This window comes from Gracilinanus agilis, chromosome 1, assembly GCF_016433145.1.
Source record: "Gracilinanus agilis isolate LMUSP501 chromosome 1, AgileGrace, whole genome shotgun sequence".
Taxonomy (NCBI): domain Eukaryota; kingdom Metazoa; phylum Chordata; class Mammalia; order Didelphimorphia; family Didelphidae; genus Gracilinanus; species Gracilinanus agilis.
In genome coordinates, this window is record NC_058130.1 from 769,984,929 (window position 1) to 770,004,921 (window position 19,993).

A 19,993-nucleotide genomic window follows, 5' to 3' on the forward strand; every position below is an offset into this window, starting at 1 on the left:
GTAGCCCTCACTCTCTCCCTCCTCAACCAACCCCCCCCCCCAAAAAGGTTAACAACTTTAAGAATTAAATCACTTCTGGGCATTGAGGAAGGGCTAGACCCTCTGTATTCTTGCCTCATCAGGCCACATTCAGAGTATGCCAAGTTCTGAGCAATACGCTTTATGGAAGACTTGACAAGAGGGGGATGTCCATCAATCCATAGGAGGGCAGCTAGAATGGAAAGGGGGCTTTGGTTCATTCCCTGTGAGGATCCATTGAGGCCTCTTGGGATCCCGAGCCTGGAGAAGAGAAGACTTGGGGGATACAGTACTTGAAGGTGGCCATGGGGTGTCCCGGGGCAGAACTAGGAGTTGTCAGTGTCAGAAAAACCTTTACAATAAGAGTTGTCCAGTAGTAAGTTAACATTTATTAAGTGTCTGCTGCATAGCAGGCCCTGACCAAGTGGAAGAAGCTGTTTAGGGGAGAGGCCCACCCCCACTCCTTGGGAAAGCTGGATTGGCCCTTCCTTGGAAGTAGGTTGTTGTAGGCATTTTTTCAGTCTGTGTTGAGCGGGGTGGGCACTGACATTTGAACCTTCCACTTCAGTCCTTGATTCCGTGAGCCTTTTCTGCTTCCTCTTTTGTCCTGTCAAAAGGGAGACGACTCCTTCCTATGTTCCAATGGTTCTCTCCATGGCCAACGTGCATGAGTCCTTTCCTTTTTCATTTAGAATTCTCGATGACATTGAAGTATATGAAGAACAAATCTCCTTCAAGTTAGAGGAGCTGGTCACGATCTCATCTTTCCTGAATACCTTCATCTTCAAAATGATCTGGGATGGACTTCTGGGTAAGGAAGAAAATGATCTCTTCTTCATCTAAGGCCACAGGCATTCCCAGAAACCCGGGGAACCTTGCCAAAGCTGAGCGGGGATGTCTCTCATGATGTGGGAGAAGGATCCCTCCAGAGCAAGGAAGGAAGGAAGCCTTGTGTCCCAATTCTGACTACATGGCTGTTCATGGGCAAGTCTTTTTTCCTGTCCAAGGCCTCAGTTTCTTCCTCCGTAAAATCATAAGTGTGTATAGCACTTCAAGGCTTCCAAAAGACTTAACCACCCTTTGAGGGATAAGTAATGCATATGGGCTATTTGTGCCCAACCTGTGGGAGAGCCTTCCGAGCTCTTATTGGTCTAAGCAGCCACAGTCAGACCCATGGTACATTGGCTCCATCTTAGTGACGGGACAGCCATCAACCAACCAGGGCAAATATCATTATCTCCATCTTACCGAACCAGAGGCTGAGGCTCTGGGATGGTAAGGAACTTGACTTGTCCAGGGTCTAACCAGTGATGGACAACCTTTTGAGCTTGGCGTGTCAAAATTCACCAAAAAACCGAGCATAACTCAGGTGGTGCGTCATTTCGAGAAAAAAAACCATAATTTTGTGATATTTATACTTTTAAATAACAATTATAATATATAACTGTATTTGTAATTGTATTGTAACATATAACTGTATTTAATAAAACAAAATAGGTAAATTAGTATAGATAGAATTGTCATCTATAGTGCAAAGTGTCTACACTACACTATAGCAAATGTTTCATCCTTGGCATGCGGCCCCGTACTTCTCTGTATACAGCCGAGTGTCATCAAAAATGGGTGGCATAGGTTTGCCATCACCGGTCTAGACAGTCTGGTCTATGTCTGAGGTGAGATTCGCCCTCAGGTCTTTGGATTCTACGTCCAGGGCTCTCCCTGCCTCTCATAGGGTTATCAACATTCCTATTGCTAACTTCGTGAGGTTGTCTGAGTAATAGAAATGGGAGGCAGCTCATCCTTGTCTGGCTTGTTTGAAAGCCTCTGGCCTTTTTTTAGACCATTAGAAAACTTCCATTTGCCTTCAGGAGTTCACTCTGCTGAAGTGAGGAATGGGGCTTAAGAGCTCTCTTGGTTGGCCAACACTGACAGCGCCATGTAGTGGACAGTTCTTTGGGTGTGGAGGTGGCCTGGTCTGGATTCCAATCCTGGCTCTTCCCAGGGCTCTCCCTTATACAAGTGCATGTGAGGTGCTGGGTACAAAGTGCTGGCCACGCTGGACACTGTTTCCACTTTTCTCTACCTTATTGTGTCGAGGGTTATAAATGAAAGCAAGTTTTGCTTTGGACTAAGAGCTGATAGCCCAGAACTTGTGTCTCTAGCTGGTGCCTAGGCACAGCACATGTTAGAATCAGGCAAAAACAATCCAGTCCAGAAGTGCTTGGCCATTTGGGTTGGTGAGAGGCTGAGCCCTCGGCTCACAGGTCTACACCAGGAGGGGACCTTGGAGCTCTGCACAAGGCCCAGCTTCCAGCCTTGGCTCACTCAGACATGGAACAAAACTAGCTTTATCTGCAGAGCTCTTTAAGGTTTGTAGAAACACTTTCCAGCTTTATGTCATTGAAGCCTCAAGACACAATTTTGTGAGGTCATTTCTTACAAGTATTGTTATGCCCATTTTACAGATGGGAAACTGAGGCCCACTGCCTTGAAAAGTCTGCCCTTGGTCCCACAGCCCACAGTGTCCAAGGTGGGCTCTCTTGACTTCAAGGCCAGCATTTTTCCACTTACACCATGCCTTGGCCAGGCCCTTCAACTTTCTGAGCCTCAGTCTATTCATTTGTAAAATGATGGTGATCCTTCTTGCCTTGTCTGCCTCATAGGGATATTTTAGGGGAAATGCTTAGCAACTTTCCCAGAATGCCAGGTGAGTCTTCATTGTTGTCTGTCTTTCCTGCCCTGAGCACGCCCCCGAAACCCCAGGGACTATCCTGCCCTACTTCTTTGGATCGTCTCCCTTAGCATCAGTCATGGGGAAGAAGGGAGCAGACGTGGACCGTGAGACTGTCCCCTTTGCCCTGCAGACAATGCCAAGCCAGAGACCCTGGAGTTGTTCTTTTCGGTACACGGATGGCTGATGGTGTTGTATGAAAGAGACTGCCGTCGGCGCTTTGCCCCCGAGGATCACTGGCTGCGGAAGTGAGTGATGGGGAGACCAGGGCCTACTAGAAACAGCAGGGTCCATGGGAGGCAGAGCACTGCCCTCCATTCGTGGTGGCCAGCACCAGGCCAGGCCCCACCTTGTGCTGACCCTCAGCCCAAATCAAAGAGCAAGAGCACTGACCCCAGAGAAAGGTGGCCCTCCTGGAGCATCGTGGTGGGGCAAAGCCTGCTTCTGTCACCTACATCAAGAGAATGAAGGCAGCGGGGGGGTTAGGCAGCATTCCTTGCCTTTTTGGTGTCCTAGACCGTTGGGTGGGTTGGAGTCTGGTAAAACCTGTGGACACCTGCCCAGAATCAGATTTAAATGCATAAAACCAGCTACAGAGGGCAACAATGGAAGCCAATTATAGTGAAATAAAGTTGCATTTTTTTCCCCCATCCAAGTTCAGGGATCCCAAGTCAAGGATCCCAGATAGAGGGGAGGAAACATTGGGCATGAGGCAGAAGATCCAGCTTCTAATCCTGATTCTGCATCCAAGGAACTGCACAGTAATGAGGAAGTCATCTCCTTTCTCTCAGATTCAGTTCTGTTTGAGACAGGCTGATTCTGTAATGTTCACATACGTCCAAATGATCCCGGGCATTAGAATCACATTCCCAGAGTACAGCTGGTCTAAAGTCGTTAAAGAGCATGTAAGAATGAGATGGGATTCGATGATCTCTCAGTTCCCTTCCTTGGATAACTGAGGGCCAAGGCTTTCTACTCAGATAGTAGCTGGGCCAGGCGGCCTCTGAGACCCCCTCATAGCTCCCAGGGGCTGGGAATATACCGTTAGGGAAAACAGATTTTTTTTAAAAAAGGTCCTGCCTGAATCCTAGATAAAAAGTTGCTTTCAGATGATCTGGATGGTCAGGCGGAGTGGCTGGTTCCATTCGGTTTACTTGTGCCTCACAAAATGTCCAAGTTGGAAGGGGCCTCAGAGCCCATCACTGTCATTCCATCCTCAACAAGTGGCTGACCATCTGGCCTTTGCTTGAGGTTCCCTGGCCAAGGGGACACCAGGGCTTCCCAGACAAGTTGCCCCTTCCTTGGACAACTGCACTGCTAGGAAATGCCTCCAGGTCTCAAGCCAAACTCTGTGACTTCTGCCCACTGGGGCCTCTGTTGCTATAGAGGCATCTGGTTTTCCTTTATAGAATATACCTGAAACCTCAGATTGCTGTATCGGTTCAGTTTCTGCCCCTTTCACTTGGGGAGAATAATAGTTTACCCTTCCAACCCCATCAGAAGGTGGTGAAGGTCACAAAGTGGTAGCAGGTGCCCAGATAATCAGCAAGAGAGGAGCAAATCTCGTTCCCCAGACTGGTGGGCTTGGATGTTCTGTTTGGTAGAATGCCAGCTGTATGTTAATTTGAGAAAGTGACTTTCCCCATCTCATTTGTTTATTTTCTTTTTTTGCAAGGGATCTCAAACTCAGTGTGCTTTTCCAGGAGCTGGAGAAAGACAGGAAGCGTGCCCATCTGCTCCTGCAGTTCATCCCTCACGTCATTCCCCACAAAAACGTGAGTAGCCAGCAGAGCTCCACGTCCCACCTCCTTCCCAAGACTCCGTCTAGACAGGAACCAGCATTTCTGTTGGATAATGTTCCTGATTATTTCTGCAGCAGGCATGATGAGGATCCTTCAGCCTTCTGAGAAGGGCATCCTAAGAGTGGTGGCCTCTCTTGGCTTTGGGAGATAGCTACATGGCCTGTGGAAAGCAGCAGGGCTCTCGGGGCTGGGGCCTGGGGGCACAGGGAGGTGCTGACCTCTGCAGACTCGAGTTTTGGGGGATGGCAGTGCTTCTGCCAACCCGGATGTTGTACCTGGCATAGTAGAACTTGGGACAGGATCTGGGACATAGTGGGCAGCCATGATACTCTGGACTCTTAACTGGCCTTGTGTTTATGAAAACATGATTTACTACCAAGCCAAGTATCCAGGCACACAGTAAGCACTTACTGTAAGCTGGGCTGTGGGTTAGGTGGCCCCAGCCTCATTGGTTTGTGCCTCAAGTTTTCCTGGATCATTTTTGAGAATGATTTTCATTTATAGCATATTGCTAACTGATTTTGAGCAACTAGTGCTGCATCCAACTTCAGAGATGTTTTTAAGATGCTTTGAGTCTGGGGGCAGCTTGGCAGTACAGTGGATAGAGGGCCAGACTTGGAGCTGGAGGCCCCGGGTTCAAATGTGGCATTAGATGCTTCCTAGCTATGTGACTCTGTGGACAAGTCACTTAACCCTATTTGCTTAGCCCTTGAATCTGACTATAGCCTCTCCTCCCAGACTTGATTCCTGTTTGTACCTCTTAGCTAATCTGGTTATTCCCTACACGGGACCTTCTAAATCCTGCCTCCTAGCCTCGGAATGTCCTCCCTCCTTATGTCGCACGTGTCCCGAGAGACCTTTGCCGACCCTTGCGCTTATTATTATAACTCTCCCTTCCCCACCCTCTCGGCTCCCCGGGCCCTTTTTATTTACTGTCAATAGGTGTTGTGAATCCATGTCCTCCCCTTTTCCCCATTCCCTAGGAGAATATAAGTGACCAAAGCCCTGGCCCGTTTTATCTTTGTGTCCTGTGCCTAGGGGAGAGCTTGCTTACTAAATAGGGCCCAGGGTCTGGGAATGGTTGTGGTCATCGCAATCCGGTGACTGTTTACTAAGGCGCACACTGTAGGGTCAGCCCTGTGCTGGGGCTCCAGAGACAAGGGCCCCCAGAGAGACACTATGGTGCATTTATGGATAAACAGATGAAAAAGGTAGAAGGCAGCAGAGAGGGAGAGGTTGAAGCTGCCCTCAGGAGAAGGGCTAATTGTTGGAATAAGGGCAGGCCTGGGGGAAGTCATCCGAGGATTCCAGAGACTGAAGCTGGGCCTTATTAGCTGCTCGGTGAATGACGTGGGCAAAGTCACATTCAGAAAACCAGAAACTAATAAACCTGATAGTGACTTGGAACCAAACTCTAAAATGAATTATTTGACAAGAAGAATGGCAAGTCTCAAAATCCCTGATGGCTAGGGGGCAGCTGGGTGGCACAGTGGATTGAGAGCCAGGCCTAGAGATGGGAGTTCCTAGGTTCAAACCCGGCCTCAGCCACTTCCCAGCTGTGTGACCCTGGGCAAGTCACTTGACCCCCGTTGCCCACCCTTATCACTCTTCTGCCTTGGAGCCAATACACAGTATTGACTCCAAGATGGAAGGTGAGGGTTTTAAAAAAAAAACAAACCCTGATAGCTAAGTGCCACTGTAGATGGATTCCCTACAGACAAGGGCTAATATTTATAAAATAGATGAAGAAGACACTCTAAGTTGCAGAAAGGCACACACGGAAGGAAGTGTAGCCCAGAAATGGGAGCAGAATGTGGCAAGGACTGTAACGAAATGGGCCTGACCGGGCCAGCTCTCACCCTGGTTCTGCTTCGTGGCTCAGTTATAGTCAGGCTTCGCCTCTGACTCATAGACCAAGTCACCATTTATTTATTTTTTTAAACTTTACTTCTGGCTTAAAATCAGTACTGTGTATTGGTTCCAAGGCAGAAGGGGGCTAGACCATGGAAGTTAAGTGACTTGCCCAGGGTCACACAGCTAGGAAGTGTCTGGGGCCAGATATGAATCCAGGACCTCCAGTCTCCATCTCTGCTGCCCCCTCACCCTTTTTTTTTTTTTTTTTTTTTTGAGTATTGCTTCCCTGGACCACTGGTGAAAAATGCACAGGCCCCACGACCCCCACACACAAACTCACATCAGTTGCCGTGCCAGATTTGCCACAACCACCAGGAGCAGCCTCATCCCCAGCGTGTCATGCAGTGGTTCTCCCTGGGCTCTCCACGGGGATGACGCTGGGCCTGTCTTTGCTGCTTGCAGAGAGTGCTTCTCTTCCGGAACATGGTGATGAAGGAGAAGGAGAAACTCGGGCTCGTGGAGACCAGTTCTGCCTCCCCTCACGTGACGCACATTACCATCCGCAGGTCCCGCATGCTGGAGGTGAGTGGGGCCCCTCGCGGATCGATGCCTCGAGCCCCAGGAGCAGGCGGCCATTCACACGGCACCGCCTGGGTCCTCAGGCCTCGATTCTGGGACCGCCCAGCAGCCGTCGCAAAGGTGGCGTTCGGCCTCTTGGAGGCTGGATGGGCTGTTTGGTCTTGCTCATTACTTGGAGAATCGTATTGGTCGAGGAAACTAAGTAGCTTAGTGGATCAAAACCTGGGTTCAAATCCAGCCTAGACATGTAGTAGCTGTGTGACCCTGGGCTAGGTACTTAGCCCTGTTTGCCTCAGTTTCTTCATCTGTCAGGTGAGCTGGAGAAGGAAATGGCCAACTGCTTCAGTATCTTTGCCCAGAAGAGCTCTAACGGGGTTGAGCATGAGAGAATCACGTTGGTCTTCAGATGCTAACGGACGAGCCAGGCAGAACTTTCCCAGAACTCGGATCAGCCCACGCTCCCTTTCCTATGGCTCTGCTCGGCTCCTTGCGTGTGTTCACTTGTCTCTCTTTGGGCTGCAAGGCTTTGAGACAACCACGTTCCCACGTGTTACTGCGTGTCAGAGCCCGCTGACCTGGTACGAAGTGTGCCGGCTCTTCTCAGCGTGAAGGGCGCCCTCTTCTTGGCACAGGGAGTCCCAGCTCAGGGCCTGTCCTCTAGGGCCATTACTGCTTTTCCTTCACCTAGAGCTCGGCTCCTCGTTGGAATCATCGGGGGAGCTGTTCCAGCAGTGGTCCTGGGCCCCCTGAGGCTCTCTTGTGGCAGAGTCCTTCCCCATTGATGTCCCCCATGGCCGGCCCCCTTGTGTACCCTCGTCTCTTCTTGCTTTCTGATGCCTCGGGGTTTCCCACCTCTTGGCCTTTGCTGAGTGTTCCTTCTGCCTAGATGGCCCTCCTCCACCTAACTGTACCCAAGTTTTCCTTATCCTTCATTTGCACTTTAAGGAGACTTTGCCGCTCTGAACCCCCAGGACTCTGGGGCTCCCGGGGCTGGGAGGCAGGATGGGCTGCCCATGCACATGCAGGCAGTTAGTTTCCTGGGCAGGACTAGAAACCAGGGCTCCCCGACCTCTAAGTCGAGGTGAGCACTCTCTATCCCCTATGTGGACCGTGGGGCCGATATGTTATAGGCCGTCTGCAAGGTAGCAAGGAAGTTAAGAGAGGAAGCACTGCTACATTCCAAGCTACCTATAACAAATATGAGGGCATTCCAGCAGGGTGGCACAGGGGCCACCTCTGCAGAGACCGCCTGGCCAAAGGCACAGGCAGCAGCTCTTACAGCTGGAAGGTGAGGGTCCCAAGAACTTTTCTTCCATCCCAGAGACTCAAATCTGTCTTTTTCCTTCCTTTCTTTCATACAGTGCTCTAAGGTTTGCAGAGTGCTTTGCCAGTATCTCGTTTGATCCCACAACAACTCTGGGCAGTAGGTGCTATCATCATCCCCATTTTATAGATGAGGAAAGTGAGGCAGAAAAAGATTAAGTGACTTCCCAACAGTCCCACTGCTAGTACCCCTGAGATATAAGGAAAACACAACGATGACCCCAAGGAAAGAGCTCTTGGGTGAGGTATCAGATCCACAGAGTAACCTTAGACCCAATCATAGTCACCCCCAAGAACAAAGTGAATTTATGCATTGATGGTGGCGGTGGGCTGTTACACTTAGGGGTGACCCCATCCCCTTTTCTGCACCTGGCTCACATTCAACAAATATTTACTGAGCGTCAACTTTGGGTGAGTCCCTGTGTGGGAAAGGGAGGAGGATAGGACGTGGCCCCTGGCCTCCAGGAGCTCCTAGGCTAGAAGGAGCACGCACGTGACTAGAGGGCACAGCATGCCAGTCGGTAACAGAGCAGTACAAAGGGCTGCAGGGGTAGGGGCAGCTAGATGGCACAGTAGATAGAGCATCAGACCTGGAGTTGGGGGACCTGGGTTCAAATCTGGCCTCAGACACTTTCTAATGACCCTGGGTAAGACACCTAGCCCCAAATGCCCAGTTCACCTCTCTTCTGTCTTGGGATTGATACTAAGACAGAAGGTAAGGATTTAACAAACAAAAAAGCTGCAGGGGATTCTGAGGCAGGAGAAGGACTTGCCAGGAGGAGGAGGTGCTGGGAAAGGCATCTGGGGGAGATGGCATCTGAGCTAGGCCCAGTCCAGCCTCAGACTAACTGTCTTGGAGGCTCAAGGCTTCCACAGAGGTGCGGCATGTTTTTTGTTTTGTTTTGTTTTTTTTTAACCCTTGCCTTCCATCTTGGAGTCAATACTGTGTATTGGCTCCAAGGCAGAAGAGTGGTAAGGGTGGGCAATGGGGGTCAAGTGACTTGCCCAGGGTCACACAGCTGGGAAGTGGCTGAGGCCGGATTTGAACCCAGGACCTCCTGTCTCTAGGCCTGATTCTCAATCCACTGAGCTACCCAGCTGCCCCTGGCGCGGCATGTTTTTACATCCCTCTTTCCTTCATCCTGGCTAACGTTCCCACTGGGCCTCCTCTGGAGGGCAGATTCCCCTTTCAGGAGAGGCTTGTAGAGGGCCATCTTGGGTCCATCCTACCATAGAGCGATGAGATGAGCTTCCTGCGCATCCCTCGCCTGCATCAGGACATTCTTGGGGAATCTGGCCGTCAGCCTTGGGGGCGGCAGCATGTGGGAGGAGGCCCAGAGAGCCGAGTCTGAAGGCCGCAGGAAGCCCAGCATTGCTAACGGGCCTTTCCTCTGATCTGGGCAGGATGGCTACGAACAGCTCCGGCAGCTCTCCCAGAACGCCATGAAGGGTGTGATCCGAGTGAAGTTTGTCAACGACCTGGGCGTGGATGAGGCTGGCATCGACCAGGACGGCGTGTTCAAGGAGTTCTTGGAAGAGATCATCAAAAGGGTGTTTGACCCGGCCCTGAATCTCTTCAAGGTGCGCCACTGGGGGAGGAGGCTGAGGGGCCGCAGGCAGCCTGGAGCTGCTGGTGAGGTGAGGATAACCAGGCCCCGCAGCAGCCTCTCACTCACCCCACGCCGTCCTTGTACTTTGTAGACAACCAGTGGGGATGAGAGACTCTACCCATCGCCCACATCCTACATCCATGAGAACTACCTACAGCTCTTTGAGTTTGTGGGGAAAATGCTGGGCAAGGCCGTGTACGAGGTGAGCCACGATCGGAGGGGGCGGGGGGTAAGAATACCGGCTCTTCCCCTTCCCACCTGGGTGGCCTGGGGTAAGTCACTACCTCTCTGGGCCGTGGTTTCCTCTGAAAAATGTGAGGGGGTTGGAGTAGATGGACACGAGAGCTGTGAGCTGAGATCGTGTGGTCCAACAGCGGAAAATGCAGAGGCCGGTCCAGTCACCTGGAGCCCCTCCCAAATGCAGTGGCATGGGAGGGGGATCCTGGCAGGCAGGCAGGCAGGCAGGCAATAGCATGTAGGGGAATGAACTTTGGACTCGGAGCCTTGGGGCTAGGAGATCCTGGATCCATCTCTTCCTGGGCCACTTCTCTAAGCCTCAGTTTCCTCATTTGGAGCAGGGGAGTCACCTATTTAGACAGTCAACCTCAGTGGTTTGGCAGGAAGATCCACTGGGGCCTCATTCATCTAGTACTTTGGGACCATAATGTACTCTCTGGTTGTGAGCCGGGGCCCCAAGAGGCTTCACTCCAGCTCTTCTGTTCTTCCTTTCTTTGGGGGATCCATGTCCATTTGGGGAGTGGGAGTCAGCAGGTGGGCCAGGAAGGCAAATAGGAAGAGGGGCTTGCCTGGGCTTCAGAGTTGGGGAGGAAGCCTTCATGGGGCCAGGCCAGAAGGAGGCAGATTCAATACCTTTCTTCCTACTCAGCCAGCAGGATTCTTGGTAGGAATGACAGGCTGTAGATAGGGTTGGTCCTTTTAAGTACCGCACCCTCTGCAGCCCCCATTATCCCTGTGGGGTGGAGGTGGGGGCCAGCTTCTTAAGATGTTCGAGAACTCTACAGACTAGGCCCCTTGGGCACCTGCGCTGTGCTGACCTCTGCGGCAAAGGCCCAAGCCAGCACGGGCAGGTTCATTTCACGCTTCATTACAAACCTAAGAGAAACAGTTATGTTTACCAGGAAGAGAGAATCAACAGCAGGACAAACGGATGTTGGTTTGACGTTTCCCTAAGAGTGGGGCAGCGTGGGGGAGGATCCGGGGCAAGGGAAGGGGGCTGGGGAACGAGCCAGCCTCTCCATGAAAAGTCATTGAATGGAAGGATTCAGTAGGGGTCATCTAGTCCAAGCCCTGAGCACTTGTCTCTGTGGCCTCCCTGGCATGAGGCCCTCCCTGTCCTCTGTCCAAAGCCCATCGGGTCCCTCATTCCTCTTGGAGACATCGTTGATGATGAGCAACATCGGCCTCATGTTCAGTCAGCATCTGCCTCCCTGCAATTCCCATTCGGGGCTCCAGGTTTCACCCTTTGGGACCAACCAACCTAAGGCTGAGCTCTCCTTAGAGCACATAGTCAGTCCACCTGCATTTATGAAGCGCCTGCTCTGTGCCAGGGACTGTGCCTAGGGCTGGGGATGCACAAAGAACAAAATATCCTGCTCTCACGGAGTAGACATTGTGCCAGAGGAGAGTGTGAACCCGCGTACCCTCACACCTGCAGCCACATTCACGTGTGTAAACACAACTAATACAAAGTGGTTAAATCCAAGGGAGTTTGAGAGCCAGGCCACGAGCAGGTGGAGGCGACCAGAAGGGCTCCCCCTGCACCAGGCACTCGGAGAAAACCATTGTGGCGCCCCCCAGGTCCTTCAGCCCATGATAGTCACATCATTTGGTTTTATGCCACTGTGCCAGTACCAGCCCCTCTCAAACCTACATCTCCCGCCCTGGGGGATGTTCTGCTTTTGTCTTTCACTCCGTTGCTCTCATGAGGTCCAAGGACACCAGTTAGGGAGGCTGGACCTCAGAGCCTGCCGAGTGGCTGGCGACCCCGGTGCCTTAGGTTCCTGGAGGGAGGGCTCCGCGTCTCTTCTTTTTAGCTTCATCCCTCTCCCTCTGATGCCATCTGGCTGCAAGTGATGGGATGCCCCAGTCTCCAAAGAATTTAAACAAGCAGGGGACTCCCCGAGCACTGAGACCCCTTTAAGCAGGCCGTGGCCCATCCCAGAGAGAGGCATCACACCAGTGACGAGCTGTGTGAGGCACTAAGGCTGCAGCTGACTAGCCCTGGAAGCCAGAACCCAAGTACCCATGCCTTGTCTGGGGAGTCCCGAGGCCCCCAGCAAATAGGGGAGACAGGGCGAGCTGCCCAAGAGAACTTGTGGGAAGACAGAGACATGAGGCGGACACAAAGGGGTTGCTGTCAGTGCCGGAGTCTTGGGGTCCTGCCCGCTCACGCTGAGGGGATCCCTTCAGCTCCCCGAGGGCAGTGCCTGAGGTTCCCTTCTCTCTCATTTCCAGGGGATTGTAGTAGATGTGCCTTTTGCTTCCTTCTTCCTAAGCCAGCTTCTTGGACACCATCACAGCATCTTCTACAGCTCAGTAGATGAGCTGCCTTCCCTGGATGCAGAGTTCTATAAAAACCTCACTTCTATTAAGGTTGGTGCCATTTGAACCCCTTGGGGTCAGGGAAGCTTGACTGGGCTTATAGACTGGTGGGAAGGCCCAAGGAGGAAGCAACATGGTCATTGGGTGGTAAGACCAGAGTCCCTTCCCCTCCCCTCCCTCCACTGTCCTGTTAAATGAGCCTCTGCTGGCCGAGGGCCCCCTCCCGCACCCTCTGGCTTCGGGTTAGTAGATGACTCTCCTTGTGACCCCAGCTGTCTCAAGCAAAGGAAGAGGCTCAGTGGGAGGGGGATTTGCCCACTGAGGTAGAGAGAGGGCGTCGGGGAGGAGGCAGGGAGGAAGTCGTGCCCAAGGCAGGGGTCAGGAATGGCTCCCTTGTCTGGAGATGTTTGGCCTTTACAGCACCCCATTGTTAATGGGTAAAGATGGGCTGCCCTTCAGCCCCTCCTTTCTCTCGTTAAATTGATTAAAAGGCCATATTAGGGGCCGCTGCAGGCTTAGGGGCCCTATTGAGAACCCTGCCTGGGGACTAATGAAAGCTCATGGCCTCTTCCAAGGACCGAAGGGGGGAGTTTATATTTACAAAAACACAGCTCTTTGTGCAGTCCTGAATGTCACACCTAAAGAAAATCCCGAGGGGCAGAGAGATGGGCTACCCAGTTCTTGAGTTTCTTTCCCATCTTATTCAACAGCGCTACGATGGAGACGTCAGTGACCTGGGCTTGACGCTGTCATACGATGAAGACGTGATGGGCCAGGTGGGGCCCTTTGTCTGCCTCCAGTCCCATCCCCCTCCCACTGCCTGCTTCCAGCTTTGTTCTCCTCTGGCCTCGCAGTCTGTCCCCAGGCCCCCTGGCACAGGGCTGCCAAGGCTGGAGAGTTTGGGGGGACTCCCTCTCCCTTCTCTCTCCTGGCCCCTGGTGAACTAAGGGCTCTCTCATCAAGCCTCTGCAGTGCTGACCCCCTCTAGAAGCTTCCTGTGCAGACACAGTTTTGCTGATAACACAATTAGGGATCATTCTCGGCTGAAGCCATAATCCTCTCCTCTGGTTGACATGGCTGTTGGTTGCCATGGTGAGGATTAGGCTCTCGCCAGCTGAGGATTATAGGACTTCAAGAGGGGGAAGAAGCAGGCCGGGGAGGCCTGGCCATGTTCATACTCCTCAGAAAGAAGGGAAGAAAGGAGACTCCGAAACACAGAGGCTTGGTGGTCTCTTTCCCAGTGGCCTTTTGGGAGATTTTCTGCTTCTCAAGTTGCTTTCTTCTCACCATCTCTTGTAATCTGCACAGATCTGTGGATGTGGGCACACACACGTGTGCAAACACATACAGTACACGTAGACACACACACATGCACACATACACCAAGTGCTATCTCCAAAAAACCAGATCTGGTTTATGTACAAATGCATAAATGGGAAATGAGGTCTTCTAAATCCGTAGGGAAAATGGCCTCCAAGTCTGTGCACAAAGGAACGCTCCCTTTTCAGATGTACCCCAAGTGGAGTAGGTTTTTCTTTAGCATGAACCTCTTTTTGTCCTTAAATATGGCTTTGGCTCCCCGAGAAAGGCCCCTCTGGGCTGGTGTAGACAGACTGGGGCCATTGGCATTCCAGGGCTGCTTTGCAGGGGGACCCATTGTTCTAAACAGCCTGACCCCGTTCTGTAATTATTCCGGGAGTTTACCCAGGCCCTCCATCTCCAGGAAAATGCCTGTCCAGTAATTATAATGCAATCTTCTTCCTCATCAGCTTGTTTGCCATGAACTGGTTCCTGGAGGGAAGACAATTCCGGTTACAAATGAAAATAAGTGAGTATCACAATTAGATTCTTCAGGTCACCACTTGGAAAGACTTCATTCTGGCTCTGCAGGCTTGTGTGCAGGATTTATTAAGATCAATGGAAGTAGAAAGAGGCCATAAGGACCATAATGGAATTTGCTGGTTACAGTTCATAGGCAGAAATGGTAGCGAATTCGATTTGCAAAATAAGAATTGACAATTTATTGTTTGCACTAGTGCTTCTGAGGTCAAAGGCGGCCTGGCCGTGGCATTCCAAGGAGCTTAATGACAGTTCTAGATACAGACAGATGGATTGTGGGCCATCCAGGCGCGTGGGCCCAAAGAGACCCCTCGGAGGAGACAGATCACCCTGGAGATAGCTCGTGGCAGGCCTCTGAAAGGGAAGGCACTGTGATGAATCCCATGCCTTACACAGTGGTACTTAGACACACAAAACCAGATGAGGCTTGGAGCCCTATAGCTGTTTTCACAGATAACCAGCTTTAGGAATCTGTCATGAATGCCAGCTTTCGGAGCCTCCAGAAGCAGGCTGGCCTGCTGCACCCGCTCTGCCGACATCCTCGTGCCCACCGATCTTCTGGTCTCTGCTTAGTGCTGTCTCCTCTCTCCTCTGCCTCTGCCCATCATTGCCAGGGGCTCTGCAGTGTTGGGCCGGACCCACAGAGGTCCCCCCCTGTGCAGATCCGCTGGACTTTAGGCTGGGCAGACCGGCCTCAAGCGGAATCCTTCCATCTCAGACTTGGCCGCCAGAGAGCATTCTGTCAGGACGTTGAGCCCTTTGAGGCTCAGCAGAAAGGCAGGGCTAATGAAGAGGAGAGACTGAGCACTGAGGCGGGGGAGGCCCTGAAGGGCTGGTGGAGGGGAGCACTGAGGCGGGGGAGGCCCTGAAGGGCTGGTGGAGGGGAGCACTGAGGCGGGGGAGGCCCACATAGCTGGGATTGGGCTGCGTTTCACAGCCTACGTAGAGTGCCAGGGTGCACAGTGGCAGAGGACACCATCTGAGGAGCCAGGCAGTCAGGAGGGCCTTGGATGAAGCCTTCATTCTACAGGGGAGCCCAGGATTCACAAAGGAGCCTCGAGTCCTTGGGTGCCAGGTCAGAACGGCCTTCTGGACAGTCATTATGGGATAGAAGAGCTGGCAGGAGCAGAGCAGATGAGGGTCAACAGAGCACTTCACAAGCAGCCTCTCGACTGTCAGGAGGCAGCCGTGGGTGCTGGACTCCCTCTGGGGAGCATTCAGGATGAGGACACCTTTATGAGCCTGGATTGAAGAGGACTGGTGGGCAGCGAGCGATGGCGGGGCTCCTTGTGGTACAGGCTAACGGCCGTGTGGCCTCTTCACACTTGGGGTCGGGCTCCTCGTGCCAGGGCTGGGAGGGGCCTTAGAACAGGGGCTGGGGGGAGCGGGAAGGACGTCAGAGATGGCCGAGCCATTCCTCTCGTTCTCCGGGGGAGGGACACACGCTTATGCTGGGCGCAGTGACCTATCAGGGTCAGACGGCTTCTTTGGCTTAATGGGCTGCTGGTGCTAAAGTCCTATTTTCAAGGCTGGTTAATTAATTCTGAGTGTAATAGAAGTAATTACTTTGGAATCCGCTCATTTGGGGTTTGTGGTCATGGGGCCTTGGCTAGGCTGAAGTTATAAACCTGAACAAAGGTTTTACCTAGGAAATCGGCAGAGGAGATTTGACTCACAGCTTATTTAACTTCTTTAAGAAATTGAATTTTATTTGAATTCCTTGTTCGTCAAAGGCTTTGAATGCTGAGTGGGATAGTAATGATTTTTACTTTGTCAAAAATTTCTCAATTACATGCAAAAAATTTAATAATCATTTCCTCAGATTTTGTGTTCCCAATTCTCCCCCTCCTTCCTACCCCACCTCCCTCCAATTTAGGGACAGGTGGGTAGCACAATGGATAGAGTGCCAGGCCTGGATTTGGTTGGGAGGTCCTGGATTCAAATGTGGCATTAGACACTTTCTGGCTGCATGATCCTGGGCAAGTCACTTAACCATATTGCCTAGTCTTTGCCACTCTTCTGTCTCAGAATTGATACTAAGAAGAAAAGTTGTTTGTTTTTTTAAAGCAGACAATTTGATATTGCTTATACATGTGATGTCATACAAAACACATTTGTGTATTAGCCAGTTGACAAAAGAGTAAAAAGCAGCCTCAGTCGGCACTCAGAGGTCACCAGTTCTCTCTCTGGAGGCCGGGAGCAGTTCTCTTCCCGAGTCCTTTGAAATTGCCTTGGGTCATTGTCTGCGTCAGAGTGGCCGGGTGTTTCTTAGCTGACCATCTTTGCAGGATAGCTCACAAGGCGGCCTCTGCCGTCCCTTCCAGGTCTGAGATTCTGTGAATCAGGAAACAAACTGCCCTAAAACGTGCCGGTTTGTTCACATGATTGTCTTTGTGTGTTTCCCCTCCGGAACAGAATTAGCTACATCCATCTGATGGCCCACTTCCGGATGCACACGCAGATCAAAAGCCAGACGGCCTCTCTCATCAGTGGATTCCGCTCGATCATCAAATGGGAATGGATTCGGATGTTCTCCACCCCTGAGCTGCAGCGCCTGATCTCCGGTGACAACGCGGAGATCGACCTGGAGGACTTAAAGTGAGGCAGGGACCAGGAATGGCCGGGGACGGGGGAGGCCTCCGGACTAGGGTGTATGTTGGCATCTGCTGGGAGCAGGGCAGGGGACTCGGGGAGACACTAAAGCAGGGGGCCCAGGAGATGGGGACGCAGGCCTGGGTTCAAGTCTGGCCTCAGACACTTCCCAGCTGTGTGAGCCGGGGCAAGTCACTTAACCCCATTGCCCAGCCTTACCATGCCCTTGGAATTGATACGCAGTATTGATTCTAAGGTAGAAGGTGAGGAGTGGAAAAAAGGCAGCATGCTTAAAGGACAGGAGCTGCCAACGAGCGCTCACTGTGCTGCGGGTCTTTAGTCTGCAGGCAAAGTCATTCTGTACTGAATTTCTAAACCATGATTTTTCAGGAAACACACAGTATACTATGGTGGTTTTCACGGGAGTCATCGAGTCATCATTTGGCTCTGGGACATTCTGGCCAATGACTTTACCCCGGAGGAGCGAGCTATGTTTCTAAAGGTAAATCCATGTGCCTTAAAGCGCCAGCCTCTTAAGCACTCGTGTTCTGGGGCCCGGACATCCTTCTGTGCCGCGTGTGCCGAGGCCGCGGTGTCCTGAGGCCTGATGGCCTGGCAGCTGCTTCTCAGCCCATGGCTTCCCTTTCTCTGGGAAAACCCTGGGGCCGAGCCGGGGGGCGTGGGGCCTCGGGCTTCTGAGAGAGCTGTAGGGGCGAAGCCTGCGGAAGTGGATCCTCCACCCTGACGACTAACAGTAAGCCGTGTTCCCCTAAACATATGGAGGGAGGCCTCTCCTTTTAGGGAAGTGCAAAAGCCTCGAGCCGCTTTAGAAGCTCAGTTCCTGTCTTAGCTCTGCCGTTCATCAAACAGTCACCGAACCCTCCCTGAGCTACCGTTTCCTCTCGTGTAGATTGAGAATAGCAATACCTGACCTCCCTGACGGCATTGTTCTGTGGAGGGCCTTTTGGAACCCTAAAACGCTCCTAACGTAGGAAATAATGCTTTTATAATTTTTTTATTTTTTTGATTCAAAGAGCTTTTATTTTCCCAATTACATGTAAATGGGAATCTTCAGCTTATGTTTTCCAAAATAATACGATCCAAACCGACTCCCTCCCTCCCTTCCCTCCGCCCACTCGGAGACGGTAAGCAATTGATCTTGGCCATCCATGTATCATGACGCAGCACACACAAGAGCACGCTCATACAGAACCCCAAAATAGAACTAAAAATACACCGACGGGAAAGACAGTCGGCTTTGATCCACGTCCATCCAACTCCAGCAGTTCTTTCTCTGGAGGTGGTCGGCATCTCCATCACAGGTCTTTCAGGGTTGTCCCAGATCAGTGCAGATTGCTGAAAGTAGCCACGTGTTCATAGTCGATCATCATACATGTTACTATGTACGATGTTCTCTCATTCTGCTCCCTTTACTCTGCATCAGTTCACAGTTTTATAGCCCTTTGGCCATAGTTCCAAATTGCCCTCCAGAATCGTTAGATCGGTTCACAGCTCCAGTGAGCTGATACTTTAGACATACAAGTCACCTCTTACTGGCAAGTGACTTTGAGGGGCTTTGTTGCTCTTTATCAAAAAAAAAAAAAAATTACCCTCCCCACAAACCCACAGTGTCCTTCTGGCCACCACGGTTCTGTTTATTCTCTCATAGGACACTGAACCAGGAAAAGGAAAGAAGGGCAGCTATCCAGGAGACAGGACAGGCAGCTGTGGCTATGATTTAAAGCAATAAAACCTTTTCTCCCAAAGATCAACTGCTGAAGCTCTTAACCCCCAGCGTCTATGACTTGAATGGGGAAAAAAATTACATGCATCTTTTCATTAACATCTAAGTGAAATTTTAGCATTTCCTTCCGTTTTGAGGGTAGACAGCAAATCTTCTGAGATGGGTTCCAAAAGCCTCACCAGACTGCCCCAAAAAGGGGCCTGCACCACACAGACAGTGAAGGTCTCTCCTGTACATTGTTTTATGTTTCACGGCTGTCGGTACAGCATCAGGCCAGCTCTCTATTGCCCACATCAGCCCACTTTCCTCCCCGTCATACTGTGATTTAATGGCGTCCCCTTCTCTACTTCTTGTGCTGGAAATAGGCTCCTAGAACTGACGGGTGCCTACTGTGTGTCTCCCGAGTGTCCTGTGGCTCACCTGAAGCTTTGATTTGTCAGAGTCTGTGATGGTCATAACAGTTCAGCATTACCAGTAGAACATTTGTATTTATGAGTTAGCTTTTTGCTCCATGGGGTAATTTGGAATCATAAGAAGCACCAGGTAATTTTCTAAGTCGTCTGGCTTGCATCTCTAAGCCCAGCGCATTGGCCATCTTTAGTAGCTAGCTTGGATTTATGGACAAGGAATCCATAGTCTAAGCACATAATAAGTGCATAAAAATTATTTTTATCCATTTTGTTTTTCTTGTGTGGATTGTTAAAATGCTCCCTACTGAGGAATCCTAGATTGGCCCCAAGCAGTTCCCTCAGCACTCTTCCTCGGGTACCTGTGACCCAGCGATCTCCCTGCTGCAGGCCCATACCATCTTAGGGATTGATCAGGGATTGATCGAGGGGGAAAAGCCATTTTAAGAGCAGGTTTATCATTTTTAAAACATTCTGAAATGACAGAATGAAAAAGAGATGACACTGTGCCGTTAATGGCAGTGAGTGAGCAAACAGCGATTGGTTAAGTGCTTGTGCCTTTTGTAAACGTTGATTTCTGTCAAAGACCTGCGATGACTTGGACCCAGGCTCAACCCCACCTTTGAATGGTCTGCTTTGTTCCAGTTTGTGACCAGCTGTTCGCGGCCCCCACTCTTAGGGTTTGCCTACCTCAAGCCTCCTTTCTCCATCCGCTGCGTCGAGGTGTCTGATGACCAGGTATCCCAGCTCTCTTATAAAGTTTGATGGGTCTGATGGGTGCCTCTGGGATGCCAGCAGTGTTGGACGGGCTGGGGTGGGGGCTCTTCCTCTGACTGTTTCCAGAGCTCGAGGCTCTGTTGGCAGGGATGAGGGGAGAGGCAGGTGATTGGAAAGCTCCAGTCTTGGCCAGGGGAGGGAGGGAGGGAGGGAGG

General features: G+C 51.4%; 1 protein-coding gene across 1 annotated transcript in view; it reads left to right on the top strand.

The window, feature by feature from the left end:
• Positions 1–19,993, top strand: part of UBE3B (ubiquitin protein ligase E3B) — a 55,670-nt gene that overhangs the window by 28,663 nt on the left and 7,014 nt on the right. Inside the window, exons 15-26 of the mRNA XM_044674040.1 lie at positions 711–829; positions 2,883–2,997; positions 4,425–4,524; positions 6,868–6,987; positions 9,712–9,888; positions 10,009–10,119; positions 12,393–12,530; positions 13,190–13,255; positions 14,249–14,307; positions 16,734–16,916; positions 17,301–17,412; positions 19,707–19,799. Coding sequence (XP_044529975.1) covers positions 711–829; positions 2,883–2,997; positions 4,425–4,524; positions 6,868–6,987; positions 9,712–9,888; positions 10,009–10,119; positions 12,393–12,530; positions 13,190–13,255; positions 14,249–14,307; positions 16,734–16,916; positions 17,301–17,412; positions 19,707–19,799 — 1,393 coding nt within the window. The remainder of the gene's footprint in view (positions 1–710; positions 830–2,882; positions 2,998–4,424; positions 4,525–6,867; positions 6,988–9,711; positions 9,889–10,008; positions 10,120–12,392; positions 12,531–13,189; positions 13,256–14,248; positions 14,308–16,733; positions 16,917–17,300; positions 17,413–19,706; positions 19,800–19,993) is intronic.